Source organism: Eschrichtius robustus, chromosome 16 (genome assembly GCF_028021215.1).
Source record: "Eschrichtius robustus isolate mEscRob2 chromosome 16, mEscRob2.pri, whole genome shotgun sequence".
In the NCBI taxonomy this organism is placed as follows: Eukaryota; Metazoa; Chordata; class Mammalia; order Artiodactyla; family Eschrichtiidae; genus Eschrichtius; species Eschrichtius robustus.
In genome coordinates this window covers 73106324-73127755 of record NC_090839.1, presented here as the reverse complement: position 1 = coordinate 73127755, position 21432 = coordinate 73106324, and the positions used below count along the sequence as shown (strand labels likewise).

General features: G+C 46.7%; 1 protein-coding gene across 1 annotated transcript in view; it reads right to left on the bottom strand.

The window, feature by feature from the left end:
* Nucleotides 1–866: 866 nt before the first annotated feature.
* Nucleotides 867–21432, bottom strand: part of CACNG3 (calcium voltage-gated channel auxiliary subunit gamma 3) — an 85452-nt gene continuing 64886 nt past the window's right edge. The window contains exons 2-4 of the mRNA XM_068524210.1: nt 11627–11710; nt 5830–5970; nt 867–1378 (exon numbers count right to left, since the gene is read on the bottom strand). Coding sequence (XP_068380311.1) covers nt 867–1378; nt 5830–5970; nt 11627–11710 — 737 coding nt within the window. The remainder of the gene's footprint in view (nt 1379–5829; nt 5971–11626; nt 11711–21432) is intronic.

The window sequence follows — 21432 nt, the reverse complement described above, 5'->3', positions numbered from 1 at the left end:
AGATGAGGAGACTGAGGTTTGAAGGTCGGGTGGGTTTTCCCAAGGTCCTAGAGCTACTGGGTGCCAGAGCCAGATTTTTGAACACATGCTTGCCCCCAGTAGCTTCCTGGGATTTAGGTGAGAGACACACAGACTCTGACATTGGTTGGAGCACCCTGCTGGCCTCAAGAGGTAAAGGAGGATCCTTCCTAGTGGCTAGAGTGTGGATGAGCAAAGCTCAGCTTCCAACACATACATGAGGCGGTTTGAGGGCAGGGCAAATGAATTTGTAAATTTGTGCAGGAATTACCCAGAAGAAACAAAGCACCCCAGCTCGGTTGGTTACGACAAGGCAAAACCTTTAATACGTGAGTGCTTATTACAGTAGCTGCTTCAGGGCTCTGACATCTTTGATTTCTGGGCATGTTTTTCTAACACAGAAAGGTGAATGCCTCCCTCAGGGCCACCTGGGCCGTCGGTGTCCTGAGGATTTGGAGTGGACAATGGGGACAACTATGCACAAGTCTGGGGATTTGGAGATCCCCCCCCCCGCCCCCCCCAGCCACCACCCGTGACTTTGAGTAAAGTCCTCTTCCAAGGAGGGAAGAATGTGGAGGTCCTTCCAGTAAAGAAGGAAGAAAGGAAAACATCTGGCACAGATACACAGAGAGTGATGTCATGGGATTGGCTTGAAAAGTCGGGGAGGGACGGAGGGGTTAGGACCTGGAGGGAGAGGGGTGAACTGTGGGAGAGAGCTGAGTCCATTTGGTTTCAGTCTTTGTAAAAAGTAATACCATCACGAGGACCATGCCATGCAACCTCAGAGACACCTCTGTCCACTTCACCCCGGGCTGTGCTGGGGTGGAGGGCAGAGGGCAGAAGTCAGTTCAGACGGGCGTGGTGCGCCTGTTGGCCGGATTATTATGCAACGACTCTTTGAACTCTTTGGGCGTGGAATTGTGGAACTGTAGAAAAGCATGGTCCCGGTCGGAGTTGAGGAGGGTCCCCATGGTGATCTTTGAGGGGTCCCGGGAGAGGGTGAACATTGAGATGTCAGTGGAAGGGATGGTGTGGAAGCCTTTGCTGATGGGGGACAGGTCTCGGGATCTGGGCTCTGTGGAGCGGGAACTTGACCGCCTCCGGAATCTATACCTGTAGGGTGGAAGGCGAGCAAAGGTAGATTTCTTCAGGAGCTCCGAGTGGGATTTGGCACGTAACTGCTGATGTTTTTCTATATAGATGTGCACAGCGACTACTCCTACAATTTCCGCGATGATGAAAGAGAAGGCTCCGAAATAAAAGGACCAGCCATAGGAGTAGCTCTTTTTGGAGTCACGCTGCCCGGGGTCTCCAGCATTGGCTGATATATAAACTATGATGCCGATGATGTTGCTTAACCCTAAGAGAAGGGGAAAGAAAAATACATCCTTTATAAACCTCAGAGGTAACTGTCACTTTGAGGCTGGAAATATCTATTTAAAAAAAAAAATGTGGAGTCAACAGGCAGAGAGGAGAATGGATTTATGGCCAGGAAATCCAGCTGCTGAGCTCTTCTTGCAGGCTCTGTCTCTCGGGAAATGAAGAATTCTGCCGCTCCATTCTGGGTGGGAAGCGTTCAGCTAGAGAATTCACCTTACTCTTTCAGCAAGTGCAGTAGTGTTCAGAATGCACGTACTTTCCCTTAGAAGCAATTCATTCCCTCAAAGCTTAATCTTCAGCAATAAGTCATGATGACGGTAAAATGAACGAGATGCAGATCCCTGCCCTTGAGTTCCTCACCATTAGTAGAAGAAACTGACATGTAAATGCAATTATAGCAAAATATAGTAAGGGTTCTTCCAGAGACACATATGAAACGATTCAGGAGCAAAGGGAGAAAGAGAGAATGATTAAACCCCCTTGTTCTGAAGACAAGGTGACATTTAAGCTAGGTTCTGAACATCAGGAGATGAAAGGTGATTGACAATGGAGTTGAGAGTGACTTACTAGTAGGGTTCTAGCTTGGATGAAGGGGAGGTTGATGGTATCTTGAGCTAAAATAAGAGGCAGCAGAGAGAATAGGCTTAGAGAAGAGGAGGTGGGTTGGAAGTGCTTATTGAGAGTCGGAATGTGGTTGCTGAGTGGACATATATGGCTCTGGAGCTGCAGTTTGGGGAACGAATGGGGAAGGTGCAGTAGCTAAGTCTTTTTATCTGCACAGGATACGATAATGCTTTAGATTATCTGTTGTTCAAGCATCAAGAATTGGGGAACATGAAGCTGTTGTCCCCAGTAGACAAGGTCTGCCGACTTAGAGTCCCCATGTGCCAACGGAATAGCCCTGGAAAGAGCTGACTAGTCGCTTGGAGAGAAATTGATTCTCCAAGGAGTAGTAAGAAGAAACAATAGAAACTGAAGGCCTGGGGGTTGCCCTCATCTGTGACTACTTCTCTCACATTATTGCTCCAAAGGTAGAATGTCTCTTTGTGTCCTTTGCTTTAAGGGTCTCATCTGGGCTTTGATACCAATAATGACTCAGGGAGGTTGGTACATCACCTGGAGTCTCCTTGCCTCCAAATCCGGGCTGCCTGTAGGGTGGTTCTAAATGGAAGCTGTTTCTCATTACACTTCCCAGTACCAGTTGGTAAATAACCATTTCCAGTGGCCTCCTGAGTATCCTCTCCATTCCTTGAATGCCCCATACTCTTCCTGGGGGTCCCCAAGATCTCCCTGGAGTCCAGCAGCCAAAGGGTTAGAGCAAGGGCCACCCCACTCTGCTCCGGTGCTGTCGTTCTGATTGGCTGGTGCTCATGCATTAAGGGGAATTCATATTTTGAATACAATCTCTGGCCATATTCCATCTAGGACTTACCCCTTAGAGGGCAGGGCCAAGGTCTGTTTCTTCCCTGTCTCCTCTTGGCCTTCCCCAGCGCAGGCCCTCAGCAGGTAGGCAGCGAGTTCTAACCACTGAGCTATTTCTTAATATGGGGGTTGACGCAGCCAGCCCTGTGTCAGGCTGCAGGAAACCACAGGATGAAAAATGGCTCCTCTTTCTAGAGTGTCAATTTGGCTTGAAGATGAGTAGGGAAGACACATTCTTTTATATTAAAATGAACATGAATATAATGAGGAAAGAGCAGAATTCACATGAATTTTTAAGTATAAATGGGAGGCAGACTTCAAAGACATTTCAGCTCACGGAAGGTGGCTTCTGGTGATGCCCCCTGACTTCTCAGGGCCCTGTTTTCGCTCTCCTCTGCCCACAGGTAAATTTTGGTGGCAAAGTTTGAGAAGCCCTGAAAGGAAGTCTTGCTGGGAATAAACAAAAGAAGCTCAGAGAGAGGCTCGGATGTCAGCCCAGGTTAAAGGAAGCGGCAAGCCAAGTGAGTTGCCACTTATTTCTAGGGCACTGATGATGCGCCAGGCACTGTGCAAAGTCTTTATGTGCATGATCTCAATTAATCATTGCAACAGGCCTGCTTAAAAAAAAAACACCCCTCTTTTACAGATGAGGAAACTGGGACACAGAGAAGATAAATAACTTTCCAAGTCAACACAGCTGGGAAATGGCAGAGGTGGGATTTGAACCCAGGACTGTCTCTTGGCCATGGGTGGATTTAGATTTCAGTAAAAGAAGCTTAGGAAGAACTAGATGTAAGTGGGTAATCACTTTCTCCCAACCATTAGACCGTAAGCTCCCTAAGGGCAGACCTAGGCTAGGTTTGTTCATTACTATGGCCTCCTCTCCTTGCCCAGAGCCTGACCCAAACAAGAGCACTGTGCATATTTGTTGAATTGCATCAGCATGAGAATTAAATGGTACAATGTATATAGTAGCAGTTATTATGCATCCAGCAGTTACTGCGGGCTAGATGCAGTTCTAGGCCCTTTCCATATGCCAACTATTTAATTCTCTGAACAGCCTTAAGTGGTAGAGCCATTATTATCCCCATTTTTCAGATGAGGAAACTGAGGCACAGAGTGGTTAAGAGACTTGCCCGAGGTTACCCAGCTGGGAAGCGGTAGAGCCATGATTTGCACCAGGCAGCCTGGCTTCAGAGCCCATGGTCTTGAGCATAATGCCCAGTGCCTGGCACATAGTAGGTACTCAATAAAGGGTTGTTGACTGCTTGCCTGAAACCACAGAACCTTAGAATAACTGAGCAAAAAAGAACCTTAGGGAGTGCTGAATCCTCCCAAATTTTCACTTCGTAGGTGGAGAAACTGAGGCTCTTCAGGGTCTTCAGGGAGACCAGTGGTGGGGGGATAGCTAGGATGAGACCCCCAGCTTCTGGCTTCCCCTCAGGGCTTTGCTGCTGCCTCTCATGTTCCCCGGTTCCCATGTGTCTAATCTACCTGCCATCTCTCACAACACCCCTTGTGAGAAGAAGGTTGCTGGTGACACACTCTCCCTCAACAATCCCCTTGGGGGACAAAAGAATGATCTTCTCCTGTTTAGGAAACCCTCATGTCAGCACAACATCCCAGCATCCTCTGGGTCAGTCAGAGCCCAGGAGGTCTGGAGGGGGCCACCAGCAACTAGAACGTGCCTCAAAGCAACACAAGTCCCTGGGTTTACCAGCTGTTACCATCTGTCCACACAGAGCATCACCTTTGGGCTAATCTTATTCTCCTGACAAGATGGCGGCTTTCCCCCTGGTCTGTTGCTTGAGTTGGTTCCCAGAGACTCAGAGCTGGATGCCATCCACCTTTCCCATTTCACAGAAGGGAAAACAGTAGGGAAGAAACTTGAGCAAGATCTCGGAGGAGGCCGGGATGCTGGGCTTCCAACTTCGGAACTATATGGTGTTGCTTTTCCAATGCTAGAAAATAATTGTGATTTTTATGTTCAACCTCCTTCCAACAACCCTATAAAATAGGTACTATTATTATTTCCCATTTTACACTCAAGGAAACCAAGTTATAGGGATTTGGTAACATTCCCAAGGCTCCACAGGTAGAGCCAGAATTCAAATCCAGGAGGGTAAGCCCCTCTCACCCACCATTTTATACTCCTCCCCACTGTTCCTACCCCAGTAAATATTCTGCCGTTATGGGTCAAAGTTTGGAGGTCATCACCAAAGAGTCAAGCTCCCCTCCCTCCCACCCCTACCTTGTTCTTTGCGTCTCTAAAGCATTTCATCCAGATGGCATTGATTGCGGGGTGGGGTGGGAAGAGATTGTAAAGCGATGGTGGAGTGGAAACCCAGAGGGCAGAGAGGACGATGAGGAGGGTGGCGGAGGGATGGAGATGAAGGGGGGAGAGAGGGGGCAGAAATAGGACCTCTTCCTGGGGACCGCCTCATCCTCCTTGCCAGCCTGTGCCACCTTCCGGTCAAGGCTGCTATTGATGATAAGGTCTTCCCCGAGAGCATCTGGGGCTGCTGATTTTTACCTTGTTCCCAGAGATGCTTTGAACAGTCTGAGGATTTGTGCGCTTGAAGAGCTGTGAACAACAGTTAAACCAGCAAACACAGGTCTCAAAGGGCCAGAGATAGTGTATGACGATGTCCAAGTGAGCAGAAAGATGGACCCCTTTGAAACACACTGAACCCATCTCTCAGGTCACACATTACACACACCATACATGCCCCCTGCCCACTGTGTGCAGACATATACGTGCACACTCTTATGAGTCATTCCCACCCCCCCCAAGCTGACCTTCTCCTCATCTTCCCTCCGTGCATTCTCAGCTAGAATGTCAGCATCTTTGGTTCTAATTAAAGTCTTTGGTTCTCATTCTTAACACACAAGTTGAACGTTTTCTTCTTCCTTCCCTGGAGGGAACCCTGAACAGCCTTGCTTTGTCCTGGTGGCCCTGGCTTGGGTTTGGTGTCTGTGATGCTCTCAGGGCTGAGGCCAGATGCTCACCTGCAGAGACGAAAAAGATGCCCGCGCTGAGGATGACGTTGTGCCTGCTGCGGTGGAACTCGCTGGCTGCCACGCAGAGCCCGCCGAAGAAGAGCAGCGTGACACTGAGGATGGGGAAGACGCTGGAGGCCCTCACAGCCCCTGCGGAGAGAAAGAGAGAGGGTTCCCCCTGCACCCAGTCAGCCCCGGGATCCCCCCCTCCACGGGCACGGGGGTGCCTGGTTGGAGGACAGCCCGTGAGCAGGAGGACAGAGCCTGCATCTAACATGGGTGCGAGACCAGTTCGGTCGCTCAGGGCCCTGTGCTTGAGGTTAATGCTCTTTAGTCACCATCCTGAAATTCTTAATAGCTTTATCTTGAATGTGTGTTTTATAAGTAAGTCTGATGGGTCAATGGAGCGTGCGCCCTGGGCTTGGAGCCTCTACTCACGTGGCATCCCACCCCCCATCACCTCCCCACCTCCCGTTCTCCGTGAGATGGGTCCTCAGCTGCTCACTCCCCCGCCCCAACCAGAGACCACTGCCACCCTTGGCTTGTGGTGGGGGCCTGCGCATGGACGCTGGGAGAACCAGGGTTGGCTGAAAGCCCTAGGCACCTGCGAGGGTATGCACTCACCCCTTGAGTGTTCCCGTGCCGGAGGGAGTGTGACATTTCATAGCAAATAAAAGACACCATGACAGATGGAGAGAGAGATGGCAGAAGAAAGGCAATAGCTTTTTTTGCCTGCGTTTTGAACCAGGAGCCCGGGATTTTCATTTTGCACTGGGCCCTGCAAATCATATAGCCAACAGGGCATCCTGGGACTCCCATTAGATCACAAGCTGTTCACCGAAACGCAGAGTCTGTCCCAGCACACATCTACATTTGCATAGTACTGAGTCTGGCAATGCCCATTTGATACCCATTTAGTCACTGAATAAGCAAATGAATTTAGTTATTCATTCAACAATATTTTCGGGCACCTACCAAATGCCAGGTGCTGTGCTGTGTCCTGGGGTACTGGTGGAAATGTTTAACCACCCCAAGGGTGCAGGTGCTGCCTTTCTAAGGGGACGAAGGGGACACTGGCTGAGGGCTGGAGCAGCAGTGTCCTAGAGACCCATGTGTTAACTCTTCAGCTGCTGGATCACAGAGAGGCCCTAAGGTTCTGGGGCGGAGGGACCTTCAGGTGGGGATCCCAGTATTTACCCAGCCAGTATAAGAGTATTTCCTGGAACACCTGGGCCAGAATATCAGTTGGATAAATTCTGTGTCCATTGAGGTACAAAAGAGCTAAGGTCCTGCCCTTATGGAGCTTACATTCTAATAGAGATGACGGGCAGGACCTGCTACCTAATTTGCAGGGCCCTGTGCAGAATGAAAATGCAAGGCCTCTTGTTCCAAAAGTATTAAGAACTTCAAGACGGCGTGGTAACTAGACATATCATGGTGATCATTTTGAAACGTAGAGAGGTACCAAATCACTATGTTGTGTAATGGAAACCAACGTAGTGTTGTACATCAGATATACTTCAAAAAATAGACTCATAGAAAAAGAGATCAGATCTGTGGTTACCAGAGGTGGGGCTGGGGGGAGGGGGAATTAGAGGAAAGGCACAAACTTCCAGTTGTAAGATAAATAAGTACTAGGGATGTAATGCACAACATGATAAATATAATTAACACAGCTGGATGTTATATATGAAAATTAAGACAGTAAATCCTGAGTCCTCATCACAAGGAAAAAACACTTTTTTCCATATCTTTAATTTTGTATCTACGTGAGATGACGGATGGTCACTAAACTTACTGTGGTCATCATTTCATGATGTATGGACGTCAAACCATTATGCTGCCCACCTTAAACTTATACAGTGCTGTATGTCACTTATATATCAATAAAACTGGAAGAAAAAATAAAATAAAGGATGACCGTCAAAGGCAAATTAAAAAAAGAAGAAGAAGAAGAATTTTAAGATAGTGAGAGCAGAGCATGGAGCCAGGTGTGGGGCTCTTGAAGGATGGGGCCGGTGTGGTTCAAAGGATGGTAAGAACCCAGGGCTGAGCTGACTATGCCTTGGACTGGGGTGGCAGACAGGTGGGGAGAGGTGTCGGACTCAGGATATATCCTGAAGGTAAAGCCAACAGAATTGGGGGTGGGATATGAGAGAAAGGGTTGTTGAGGACGACTCCCATGCCTAGTGCTTAGCCGCTGAGCCGGCAGCGGCATCTTTAAAGTCACAGCACGCGTGCAGGAGGAGCAGTGGGGCAGCAGGAAGGTGGTTGGTTCATATTCGGCGTGGAAGTTCAAAGCTCAGTGTTCAGAACTTTATGTCCCTGCATTTATTGTGTGTTTTCCTGTGGGTTCAGCTGCAGCCCTTCCTATTGCTACTGCGTGGCGGTGCTCACGCTCCGAATGCAGAGGACTGGGTTTCCACAACACCAGGACTGTTTTTGTTTGTTTGTTTTTCATTTTTCATTTTTATTTATTTATTTATATATATATTTTTGGCTGTGTTGGGTCTTCGTTGCCGTGCGCGGGCTTTCTCTGGTTGCGGTGAGTGGGGGCTACCCTTCCTCGCAGTACGTGGGCTTCTCATTGCGGTGGCTTCTCTTGTTGTGGAGCACGGGCTCTAGGCACGCGGGCTCAGTAGTTGTGGCACGTGGGCTCAGTAGTTGTGGCGCATGGGCTTAGTTGCTCCGAGGCATGTGGGATCTTCCCGGACCAGGGCTCGAACCCGTGTCCTCTGCATTGGCAGGTGGATTCTTAACCACTGCGCCACCAGGGAAGTCCTGTTTGTTTTTATGGGACAAGTTTTCTGCAAGTTTGGTAGCTGACTTAGCCTACGGGGATTGCCTGGGAGGGCCGATGGAGAACGGGGGTGAGGGGCCGACGAAAGCAGACAGGGGTGAGGTTCTCTTCATGAGGAGAAGAAAATGAAAGAGTTCTAGCTTTTGCTTAAGGATGGCCACCCCAAGTCCCCCACCATTGGGGTCTGGGCAGACCAGGGTCCCAGTAACTGTCCCTGCTGCAATGGGGAAGTTTTGGAAGGGGCTTCAAACTGCCTAGAAACCTTGATGGGAGAAGTGAGGCGTAGGAGGAGGGATCCTGGCTGCCCTGACCCCTGGGAGCGTGATTAAATCAGTCCCCATCCTAGCTTCAGGCCAGTCAGTCACAGCCCTGGCCCAGGCCCGGCTTGCTCTGTGCTTCCCTGCTCCCACACAGGCTTGCAGGAGGGAGGGCTGGCCCCCTGGTTCATTTAGCCCCCAGGTCAAGGGGGGATCCCCGGGAAGTAGGCGCTGGGATCTTGGGTGGCCATAGCTTATTTATAACTTCTAAATACTTACACATATGACCTACGGGTTTCCATGTGAACCTTGGCCCTGGGATCCACAAATATTAGGGGTGGGTCTGTCCCCAGTGATTTCAAGCGTGCACAAATCTTTAAAGCGATCATTTGCATTGTGTACTTGATGGGAATTGCTTGAATATTCAATGTGATGAGTTCAATCGATTAAAGGAGAGCACCTTAAAAAAATTTGGTTTAGTTTCAAAGTATGATTAAAGTATGATTATGCCCGAAGGAGATGATCTGAACATTGGAAGCTACTGAATTGTGTTGGTTGTGTATATTTGAAACGTGTGGCTATGAGATATGGGAATGTGATTGTTTCTCATGTGGTGCAGGAACCACTTGGCAACCAATTGGTGGCCAGATCCCACCTCTACCCCACAAGTGAGATAAGAGCAGGTTCTATAAACTGAGGCTACAGGTGTCGGTCTCACACAGGACATGCTCTGCTGCCATTCTCTCCTAACTCAGTTTACCCTGGATTGGTTGTTTTTTCTTTTTTCCGACTGTGCCACGGGGCTTGTGGGATCTTAGTTCCCCGACCAGGGATCGAACCCGGGCCCCCTGCAGTGGGACAACCAGGGAAGTCCCTGATTAAACCTTCTGCTATAGGTTTAAGCTGCAGCCTCCCTAACCACACATGAGAAAGAGGAAATAGCAGAATAATCAATGTGCAGAATCCCACCCCACCAGGGTGTGGTCGCAACAGGAACTGGCAGCACGTGTGCTGGATGGGCCCGGAGACCCCTGCAGGAGTGTGACCCTGGAGCCACGTGACTGGCTCGGGGATTCCAAAGTTCCCTGCAGGAAATTCGTGTGCTCAGGAAGGTCCCTCCTTAACCTGGTTCTGTGGCTGATGGTGAGGACCTCCACCTTCCCAGAGGGGAGAAATACATTTTGTCGGAAAAGCGATGGATGTCTTGGAAGAAATTAAAATCAGTTTTGCAAGTTGTGAAATAGAGGTCACAGTTCTGTTTAGTCCCCAACAGGGCCAACATCAAAATAGGAAAGAAAAACAAAAACTACAGTCACTCTGGTAAAACCCCACTGGAGATGACTTTAAAATCATCCTCAAAAGGAGGTCCAAGTAATCTACCCCAAACTTTGGTCAAGCTACCTCTCTAAACGTGGCCTCTATTCCCACATCAAGTCCTTTGAAGCTGCTCATATAAGTTCTAGTTGGCATTTGGGTAAATCCTAGTAGATGGATAAGGACTGAAAAAAGAGAAATAATATGTTTATGTTTTAAAAATTAGCTTAGAAATAACTTTCTTTCAAATTGACTCCTCACACCACTTACGTTGTTATGCGATTAAAGGCTCATGTATAGACCCACTGCCCATCTGTAGACTAGCAAGCATGAGTAAAGCTAAAAATGATTTTAATTGTAAAAACACTCTTCTTGAGCTACAAGTTACAAGCATAACCCAAATAGCACAATTTCTTGAAGTTTTTATGTATAACAGCAGTTTAAAAAAATGTTACATTTAACACTCTCTAATAGTAAATTAGTCAATGCCTTAGAACTTTTCTTTTGCGTGAACTTGACACACCTCCCTGTTGAAGAAATTCTATCTAAATTACATTAAATCCCCAATTCTCTCTGTGCCTGGATTAATGTCAGGCCTGTGGCTGCCACTGGGCCTTGACCATTGCTCATCCCATGCCCCAGAAAAGAGCCAACACGTATGGCTTCGTGAGTACATGTTGGCCCCGGGCGAAGCGTAATGTGCATCAGCTTATTTAATTTTCATGACCCTGTCAGATGGATGACATTATCATCTTTATTGCTGACTATGAAGAAAGGTGAGAGATGAGAGGTAAAGCAGCCTGGCCCAGGTCCAGCCCAGCTAGTCGGGCGTCACCAGAGTAAAAGCCCAAGTCAACCAGAATCCAGAGCCCTTGCTCTAAGCCAGCACACTGTTGCCTCCTACGTGCTGCGTTTGTGACAGTTCCATGTCATATCCGGGTTACTGACCTTGGGACAATCTAGGGGGAGACACTGGTCCTGCCCCAATGAGATTGAAACTGAAGAGGGGTGAACCTTGGTTTGCTTTTATTCTCCCTGGCCTTGCCTCTTAGGACCTCGCCCATTAGCACCTCACCCATTAGCACTTAGCCCATTGGCACCTCAAATCAGCCCTCTGGGGAAGGTGAAAACTTGTATTCAAGCTGAAGAAAATCCTTAGATTTCCTCCTTAGCAGACTAAAAAGAACTTTTCAGTTTTGACACAGCTCCCTTTTTTTTTTTCCTATTTCTATTTCATTGAAATGAAAGAGATTCAGATGTCAGAACCACCTGAATGTCTCTGTCTAGCAGCAAAGATTTTCCTGAAGCTTCTTTGCACGTATCCATTTCTGGGGCTGGGTATTGGGGAGCCTCAAACTCAGAGGCAGCTGGACAACCTCAGGGCAGCCCTCCTCGCCCACCCCTCCCCGGGGGGACCCGCGAAGGGGGAACTTACGCAGGAGATACTCAGCCGTGTCCTGTTCGTAGTCAGCATCTTCGGGGAAGTGATCAATTTTCTTGCACACGCCTCGGAAAGCCCCTGCGGAAACAAACGTGGCCCTGAGCTGGCGGGCGAGGGGTGAAAAGAGCCCCTGGGGCCCAGCCTGCGTCCTCACCCCCACGGGGAAGATGCTTTATGGTTGTTGCAGGCTCTGCCTCGGTTGGCCCATCAGCATCTTTCTTAGGGCACAAAAAGGAGATCGGTAGAGGAAAAAAATAAAAATAAAGCCGAAGATGGAAACTTTCTGCTTCCTAGATTTTGCATGATGTTGGGATCTATTTAGAGGGGCAAAGAGCTATGAAGCATAAGGATTCATCATGAGAACTGTCTCGTCTTATCTTTTTTCTTTTTTTCCCAATTAGTGAGGGGAAAGGGGAAAAGGAAGCAGAATATATATATACACACATATATTCATATATATTTATACATATTATATTATATATATATAATATTTATATATATATATAAATTTATCCTCCCATTTTGCAGATGAAGCAGCTTGAGGCAGCTGGCCATAAGAATTTTGCTTGAAGTCATACGGGTAAGTAGTAGAGCCAAAATTCCAATCAAGTTCTGCTGACTCCTTGGTGTGGATTCCAGGCATGGATTCTGGAGTAACCCACTCTCCCTGATTGGATAACGCTCATATCTGGCATAGGACCGCCCCCTTCCCCGCTCCCCTCGCCCAGGACCACAGCTTGCTGTGCTCTGCGGTGTGGCTCACTCCTTCAGCGGGCACAGAATTGCGCAGGTGCACCCTGGGGAAACTGTCAGCATTTTCTTTTCTTTCTTAGACATCAGCCTGACTTAACTTGTTGTGGGTGTTTGATAATCACTGTGGTGTTTGTTAAGTAGACAATTAACCAACCTCTGGGGCAGCGAATGGCTCTGCCAGTTCTCATAAATGACAAACAATTTCAGAACCTCTTACCACAACACAGCATGAAACGATGCCTTATTGTTCTCGTCTCTGCCGGCAGAGACGGCCTGGAGGTGAGGGGCAAGGTGGTGTCGTGGACAGTGGACAAGGCTTATGTTCACACATAGCTGGGCTTATATTTCAGAGCAGTTACTGTAAGAATTAAATAAGGCCATATATGAAGATAAGATAATTTTCGCAAAGCTCTAGGCACGTCATGATAATGGCCAGCACTTTTTAAGTGCTTCTAGTGGGCTAGGCACAGAGCTGAAACCTACATTCTTCTCTCATTTACTCTCATCCACTGCCTTAGGAGGTAGGGACTATTCACACTGGTATTTGATGAGAAGACAACGCAGGATCACAGAGGAAAGAGAGTTGTCACAGCTGGTGAAGGGAAGAATCAATATTTGAATGGGCTTTACCATTACAATATGAAGGTAGCCATTATTATTATGCCTATTATTAACTCGTAATAATGAGTGCCATGTATTTTTTAAAATTTATTTTATTGAAGCATAGTTGATTTACAATGTTGTGTTAGTTTCTGCTGTACAGCAACATGATTCAGTTATACATATATATATATACATAATTTTTCATATTCTTTTCTATTATGGTTTATTACAGGATATTGAATATAGGTCCCTGTGCTATACACTAGGACCTTGTTGTTTATTCATTCTGTATATAATAGTTTGCATCTGCTAATCCCAAACTCCCACTCCATCCCTCCCATACTGCTCCCCCCACCACCCTTGGCAACCACAAGTCTGTTCTGTGAGTCTGTTTCTGTTTTGTGGAAGTTCACTTATGTCATATTTTAGATTCCACATATAAGTGATATTATATGATATTTGTCTTTCTCTTTCTGACTTACTTCACTTAGTATGATAATCTCTAGGTTCATCCATGTTGCTGAAAATGGCATTATTTCATTCTTTTTTTATGGCTGAGTAATATTCCAGTGTGTGTGTGTGTGTGTGTGTGTGTGTGTGTGTGTGTGTGTGTGTGTATCTCACATCCTCTTCATCCATTCATCTGCCAATGGACATTTAGGTTGCTTCCATGTCTTGAAGAGTGCCATGTATTTAACACATACTATAAATAGGCTCCAAACTAGAGGCATTTCACAATAATTGCAATGTGATATGAGCCCATCCTCTTGGTTCTGATTCTCTGCTTACCAGGCAAAGAATGGACTCAGAACTAGGAGGGCGGGGTCTTGGAGAGAAGGCTTGAAGACTCAAGGAAATTCTTGGAAGGAAAACAAACTCAGAACTCCTTCCCTGATATTGAAAGAAGGCCTTCATTTTTCTTGTTTGGATTTTAGAGTTTCATTCACAGATTCCTGTTTGCTTTTAAGCCCCATCGCCTTCCAGCTGGCTGGGTAACAAATCAGAATAAGTCACACACATGAAGCACTTACCATCTACCACGTGCCATTCTAAACACTTTACATGTTTTATCCTCTCTAGCTCTCAAGACAGCCTGGGGAGGTACCTGGTATTATGAGCCCTGTTTTACAGATGAGGAAATCTGAAGTGATTTCTGCAAGGACACAGCTATAAGTGGCACACTCAAGGGTAAGTCTTCCAGAATCCAAAGCCAAGTTCATAACCACTACTGTGAATTGCACTCTCTTCAACACATTTTAGAGTTGTAAGCAAAATCCTTTGCCAGATGGCTTTATGATAATTTCACGGTCCATCCACTGCTATGAACGGGACCAGTTGGTTTTTCCATCCACTGTGCTTTTTCCGTGATGTGCATCAGGGGCCACAGAGCAGGACAAGGATGGTGGTTGTGGGACCACCTATCATTAGCTGTTTTACATTCTCCACGAAAGATTTCATAGGAAGGAAATGTTCAGCTGAAGATTAAATGTGAAAGCTACTGAAACAGACCAGTCAGAACCACGTGGGGATAAGGAACTACACAGATGCTCACAACTGCTTGTGAAATGGGCCTTTCCTAAGGTGGCTTAAGGCAACCTGAAGCTAGAATGTTGAGCCAGCAAACACCAGTAGCTCCTGGAGAAACAGTCACGAATTTTAAATGGTCTAAAGTGTCCCACCACCTGTTTTATATAGCCCACAAGCTAAGGCTGGTTTTTGCCTATGTAGATGATTAGAAAAAAATCAAAAGAAGAATACTGTTTCATGACAAGTAAAAAAATAGATGAAATTCAACTTTCAGTGTCTATAAATAAAATTGTATTGAAACACAACCATGCCCATTTGTTTATGGTTTTCGTGCCAAATGGCAGAGCTGAGTAGTTGTGGCAGAGACGGCAAAGCCAAAAATATTGACTCTCTGGCTAAGGAAAATTTTGCTGATCACTGGCCTGGAGATTTCTGTCCTGGGAAGTGGCACAAACTCTGGGAGGGCAAAAGTGGAAAGCAAACAGGAATTTGGGCCTTCTTGGGACTGGAGGACGTACTCCAAGCTGGTGATTCTAAAGCAGATAATGCTCATCTATGGCAAATCTGGGTTGCAGAATGGTTTGTTTGGTGTATTTGTTTGTTTGTTTGTTTTGTTCTGTTTTTTACTTGTAGTATTTTATTGTATTTTTAAAAAATTAAATATGCTGCTGCAATTTAAAATTCAGGATATGTCACATGAATGCTGATTTGCAGCTTCTCTTGAAAAATGGGGCTCTGTGTCCCACATTTCCATGGGAAAACAATCCCTAGCAGCCGGGCATCAGCAGCTCCCCCTTTGGACTGGGTGCCAGCTCTCTAGCTGGCCAAAGTTCCCCCCACCTCCCCAGGCCCTATGTCACTTGAAGAACCTATGGCAAATTACCTCTCCAAACCTCAGTTTCTTCTTCTTCTCCAGGATAAAGGTAATAACAATAATAACTTCATGGGGTTGTCATGAGAATTAATTGAAGCTGTAATAGTAGTTACAGCACCTGGTGCTGTACTCAGCATTTTCCACAGAACTCTGTTAAAATCAGGTAATGACGTAAGGCACTTAGTACAGTTCCTGGCACATGGTAAGAACTCAATAAATTATAGCTATTCCTACCATTGGTTTTGGTAAGTATTTTAGGACCAGAAGAGACACATTGGTGCCATGGTGAGATTTTAAAAAGCAATATAAAAGGAAAGGGAATCAAGAATTTCCCTGAGGAAGACTCCACACTGAAAATGAAGCTGCTGGCGCAAGTCATACACTCATCAAGAAGTGAACTTGGCCATTCCTATAAGTAGCATATTGCCAGCTCCCAGAAATAACCACTGTTTAGCATTTCTGTATGTTTCCTTCCAGGCTCCCCTCATACCCCCCACTGCTCCCCCTACCCCCAGGCTTTCACACACAAATTGTTTTATAAAATCAGGATCTTGCTGGTCTTCTTTTCACTTACATTATCTCATCAGTATTTCCCCACATCCATAAATCTAAGAAAAAAAGGATGGGATTGGACTTGCCCATGAACTGCAGAGGCTGGAGCCAAAAGAGATGCTGAAAACAGGTACCCTGCAAGGATGAAGTCAGGATACAGAGATAAGCACTGCCCTAGCAGAGTTTAGGCTAAGGCACTGGGGCAGAGAGAAGCAGAAACCAGGAACGTGGTAAACCAGGAGAAGGATCAGTGGTGGTTGGTCTGGGGGACAGATCCAGTGGTTACAGGTGAGAGGTGATGGGAACCCAGAGTAGAGCATGTAGAAGAGCTAGGCTGTGAGAATCCACAGACTCCAGGACCCCAGGAAGAGGTTTGGAATGGCAGGTAGAGCCAGGAGAGATTTCCCGAAGTGTTGAAGTGTAATTACAGAGACTGGCTATGGGGTGACAACAAGCCTCATCCTGGGCAGAGAAGATTGTGCTAATGGTTCTTCTCTGGCTCAGACAATGGAAGGATACTTCCTTCCTATGAGGAAGGCACCTCCTTTAAACCAACAATCCTTCTCAAAGGTCAAACCCTAGAAATAGTCCCATTACAATCAAGAATGAGATATGAATGCCCACAATTGCCTCTATTATGTACCATGATTCTACAAGCTCCAGTGCAAGAAGAAATAAAACAGAATTAAGAGTTATATGCAATAGAAAAAAAAATGGGTAAAATTATCATTTTTCCAGGTGATAGAATAGTCTATTTGGGAAGCTGGAGGCAATTTGCTAGGAAAAAAATAGTAGAATGAATGAAAGAACTCAAGAAGTTGGCTTCTTCTAAGACATTAAACCATACAATAAAGCTGTAATAATTAAGTCATTGTGGCACTAACATTTAAAAGGAACATTTATTAGGATATTTTTTCAAAGAAGAGAAATACTACGAAGAAAATAAGAAGCAGTCCATTATCCCGTATTCAGATAATCCCTGTTAAATTAAAAGAATATATGTATGTAGTTAGAAAATTCAAACAGTATATACAGAATGGCATAAGATTAAAGTAAAAGCACTTCCCTCATCACCAAAAATTCTCTCACTTGATAACTTCGTAGAGTGATTTTTGTTAACTAAATGTTGAATGAAATCATGTCTAAGCTGAGATCTGAAGGTTAATTAAAAGTTAATCAGTGTAAGGGAGGTGTGTGCCTTCAGGCAGAGTGGAATAGTGTGTGAGGTGATGAGAGGCAGCGACTGAAGTGATGGGAGTGAGTGAGTCCCCATCTGGGGACTAGGAGTAATTCAGGGCTTTCAGAAGATCAGTGGTGGTTGGTCTGGGGGACAGATCCAGTGGTCACCGGTGACAGGTGATAATGTGATGGGTACCTGGGGTAGGGCAGATATGAAAACTGGCCTGTGAAGATTGATTCAAACTTTTTCTCCTCCTTCCTTCCTTCCTCCCTCCCTCCCCTCCCTCCCTCCCTTCCTTCCTTCCTTCCTTCCTTCCTTCCTTCCTTCCTTCCTTCCTTCCTTCCTTCCTTCCACTCTTCCCCCAAATTTATCAAACACCCACAGTGTACCAGAGCTGTTTTAAGTCCTAGGAATTGACTAGTGGCCAAGACAGAGAAGATTCTGGTCCTCAGAATTTACATTCTCACTGGAAAAGAGAGTCTATAGACTAGTCAATAAAAGAACAAGATAACTGTGCTCTGAAGGAAGCCCACAGGATGATGTGATGGTGACTGTGCATTGGGTGGGGGAGATGGTGGGCAATTTGGGGTAAGGTGGTCCGGGGGGACAGGTGAGCTCAGACATGATAAAAAGAAAGAGTCAGTTGTGTGAAGAGCCAGAGAAAGAGCTTTCTAGGCCGAGGGCACTGCAGGCACACAGGCTCTGGGGTTGGGAATGAGCTTGGTTAGTTTAGGGGACAGAAGGTAGGCCAGTGGGTGGAAGAGGGCCTACTGTGGTGGCGTTACCGGGTCCATCAGCTGCCCTTCTAGCTGTCCCTTCAGCATTGAGGTCTCTGGAATGTCTAGGAGGTTGGGTTGCACAAGGACCAAGGTCAACTCCATCTCTTCCTTAGGATCAGGGTAGCCTAAAGGACCTACGTGGTCCTGAGTGGCTTCCAGACATGCAAGGGAGGTAGCCAGGGTGGGGAGGGAGCCCCTAAAATGGGATATTTTTGTTTTTAACTGTTAAAGCCCTTGTCTCCAGGGAAAGTGGTGCTTCCACATTCCTTGGCTCAGTCTCCATCCTGGGTATTTCCTTTCAGATCGGAGTACTGCGGGCACCCAGCCTGATCCTGGGAAATGGCCATCAACAGTCACGAAGTGGGGATTAGGCTGTTTTGCTGTGAATTTTTACAAATGAGTCAGATTCTTGCAATCTGGAGAAACAGAGCCTGCCCCCTCTTCAGCAGGTATGTATTTGACCTGGAGAGAGGTCATGTGGTGCAGTGGTAGGAACAAAGCTTGGAGCCCTCAGGCCTGAGTTCGAATCTCTATTCCACCACTTACTAACTCACTAGTTGGGCGACCTTGGGTGAGTTATTTATTCGCTTGAGGCTTGGTCTCCTCATCTGTTAAAAATATCAATAATCTGCAGATGTTAGGATTTCTCAAAGAAATAAGTACATTATCTGCTGTTTGTTTAGATGTACTCTGGGCCAGGCATTGGGTTAAGGGATCTCTGGGTACTGCCTACCACCCCATGGAACAGGCACTCCTACTGGTCGTAGGCTGGGGTGAGGAGTATGGATTCTGGAGCCAGACTGCCTGCATGTGAGTGTCAGCTGTGCCACGTATTAGCTACAAGTTACTTAACTTATGTGTGTCTCAATTTCCTCATCTGTAGACTGAGAATACTAACGGTATCTAGCTCGTGGGGTTTAATAAGGATTAGAAGAGTTAATATTTGTCAAGTGCTTTAGAGCGATGGTAAGCATTGTGTGTGTGTGTTAATTCAGTCAATCCATTTCTAGATGGGGAAACTGAGGCCTAAAACCAAGGTCTGTCTAACTAACCTCAGAGCCTGAGATCTTAGCAAAATCCCCTAAGTGGCACTAACACAGCACTGGGCACCAAGAAGAGGGTTAACAAGGGACAGCTCTTAATGTTATTTGCGAACTCTGTTTCGGGCATGGGGGGAGAAGAAGCCAGGGGGAAGCTGGAGATTGTGTCTCCTCCCTGCCACCCTCACATGGACATATCTACACATGGGCAGAGCCAGGCAGGAAGCCTGAGGAGTCGGCCCACCCCAGCAGGAATAGGCCTAGACCACCTGCGGTACCAGGTTTGGGCAAGGGCCAGACAGAGCTTTTCTGGGTCAGCTAAAGACAGCTCTGCCTTTAGGGGTTTGGGCCTCAAGTCAGGAAATACTAGACCCAGAGCAGAAAGACCTGGGAAAATGAGAGAGTCATCCAAGGCCCAACCTTTTCAAGTTTGCGGTCCTGAAGGGAGACCCTGAATGGGGAGCAGCTGTCCCCAGGATGTCCCTCCTCTGATGGGAGGAGATCCCACTGGCAGAGCCGCTCAGTGGTCTTCAGGAGGAGCCCCATCCACCCCTCATGAACTGGGAGCAGCCCACATTGATGATCCTGGGCACAATTTGGTGGCTGTGGCACCACCCAACCTGACAAAGGATTACTTCTGAGCAGTCTCTGGACCGTTACCATGTGCTCAGAGTGAGGGTGGATCCTCCTAACCAGCCCACCGAGCCCAGCATCAGTGCCGAGAACCTGGTCCAGCCCAGAAACACAGCCAAACCAGTGCCCAGAGCTTGGCCGCATCTCAGCCACGAGTCCAGCTGAAATGCCAGGCCCCTGAAATCCAGCTCAGAATCAAAACCAAGGCTCACTGGAGACCAGGGCTCTGGGTCCAGTGATACAGGTCTTTTAAGTCCCCACTGTGATGAATCTGCCTTGAGAAATCAGGAAAGAAGAACAAACATCAAGTTTGTTTGTGCCCCGGACGTACTTGTGTTAAGAAAGCAAAAGTCACCACCTGATTGTAAGAATGTTTGGGTTCCTGGGGTTAAAGCAGTGTTAAATATCCTCTTTATTACAGAGGGTAAGTTACCTTAAAACGGTGGTTCTCAACATGGGCTGCAAATGGGAATTACGGGGGCTGGGGACACAGTAGGAAAATACCGATGCTCTGTTCTATCCCTGGAGATTCTTACTAATTAGTCAGGGCATCTGGAGTTTGCAGAGCTCCCCAGATGAGTCTCACTGTTCAGCTTAGGTTGAGACCCACAGCCTTTAGGGGAATCCACTTAAAAATAGGGACCATTATTTCATAGCAAATAATAAAGTTCAAAGATGTACTTTCAAGCTTTACCTTGAAAATGAAAAGATCATTTATGAGAATATGTTTATTTTGTCTTATCTTTTCTTACTATGCACTAGGGTGAACCAAAAAGTAAGTTATGTGGATTTTTAATGGGAGGGGGCATCCTTTGTCTGATAAAATCACATGATGGTCCAATATGAAATCTTTCACTTTCCCAGCTGGATTATAAAGTCTGACTTTCAGAGCAGGATCATAAAGTGGGTCATTTCTGCAAAAAATATTTGAGCATGTCATCATTTACTCAAGGGCTTCTCTTAATCCTTTAACATTCAAATCACTGGATGCGCCTATCACATCATCACTCTTGTCTGTTTGCTCTTCTCCCATCGTTAACCAGTGCCCCTCTGCCAGGCTCTCGGCCGCCCATGGCTGGCATGTCACACCACGCCAGCAGATCTTCAGTGCCCCTCACATCCATCTCATGAAGTCCTGTGTATTTTGCGAGATACGCAGTCTCACTTTGCAATCATTTTTGCCTCCTATTTGCATTGTATGGTCACATGCTGACAAGAGCTGGCAAGCAGAGAGAGGCTGCCCGGCAAAGACCGTGAATTGTAATGTATTAAACGGGGGTGGGGTGGGGTTGGAGGTGTGTTTGAGTAGAGACTGGCTTTATAAATGGTCAGGTGATGAATCACATATTCACATTAAGATGGAGTTTGCTGGCTTGTCTGTGCAACCACGCATGTGCAGGGATTTGGATAATGAGGACCCTGAACTAAACTTGGTCTCTCTGAGCAAGACGAAGCACTTGGGGGTCCAGCAATTATGGCCCACGGCTCCTAACAAGAGCACCATTGGAGTGAGTGAGCTAAGGAGAAATAAACCTCCTCTTCTGAGGTTCCTGAACTGCTGTCAGTACACATCCTGAATTCAGTCTTGTTCAGCAGATGTCTACTGAGGTGCCTGCTTTGCATTAAGCAGTGTCCTGGGCACGTCGGATTCATCGGTGAATGAAACAGTGTAGGTTCCGGATCTCAAGGCTGTTACATGCTAGCGGGGGAGAGACTGAGAGTGAACAAATAAATAAACAAAACAAAGGTTTCTGTAAAAAGGAGGAGGTAATTTCAAATAGTGATAAATGCCATGAAAATAATAAACCCCAGAGAGAGAGAGTGATCCTGGGGGCAGTGGGGGAAAATTGTGAGATTGG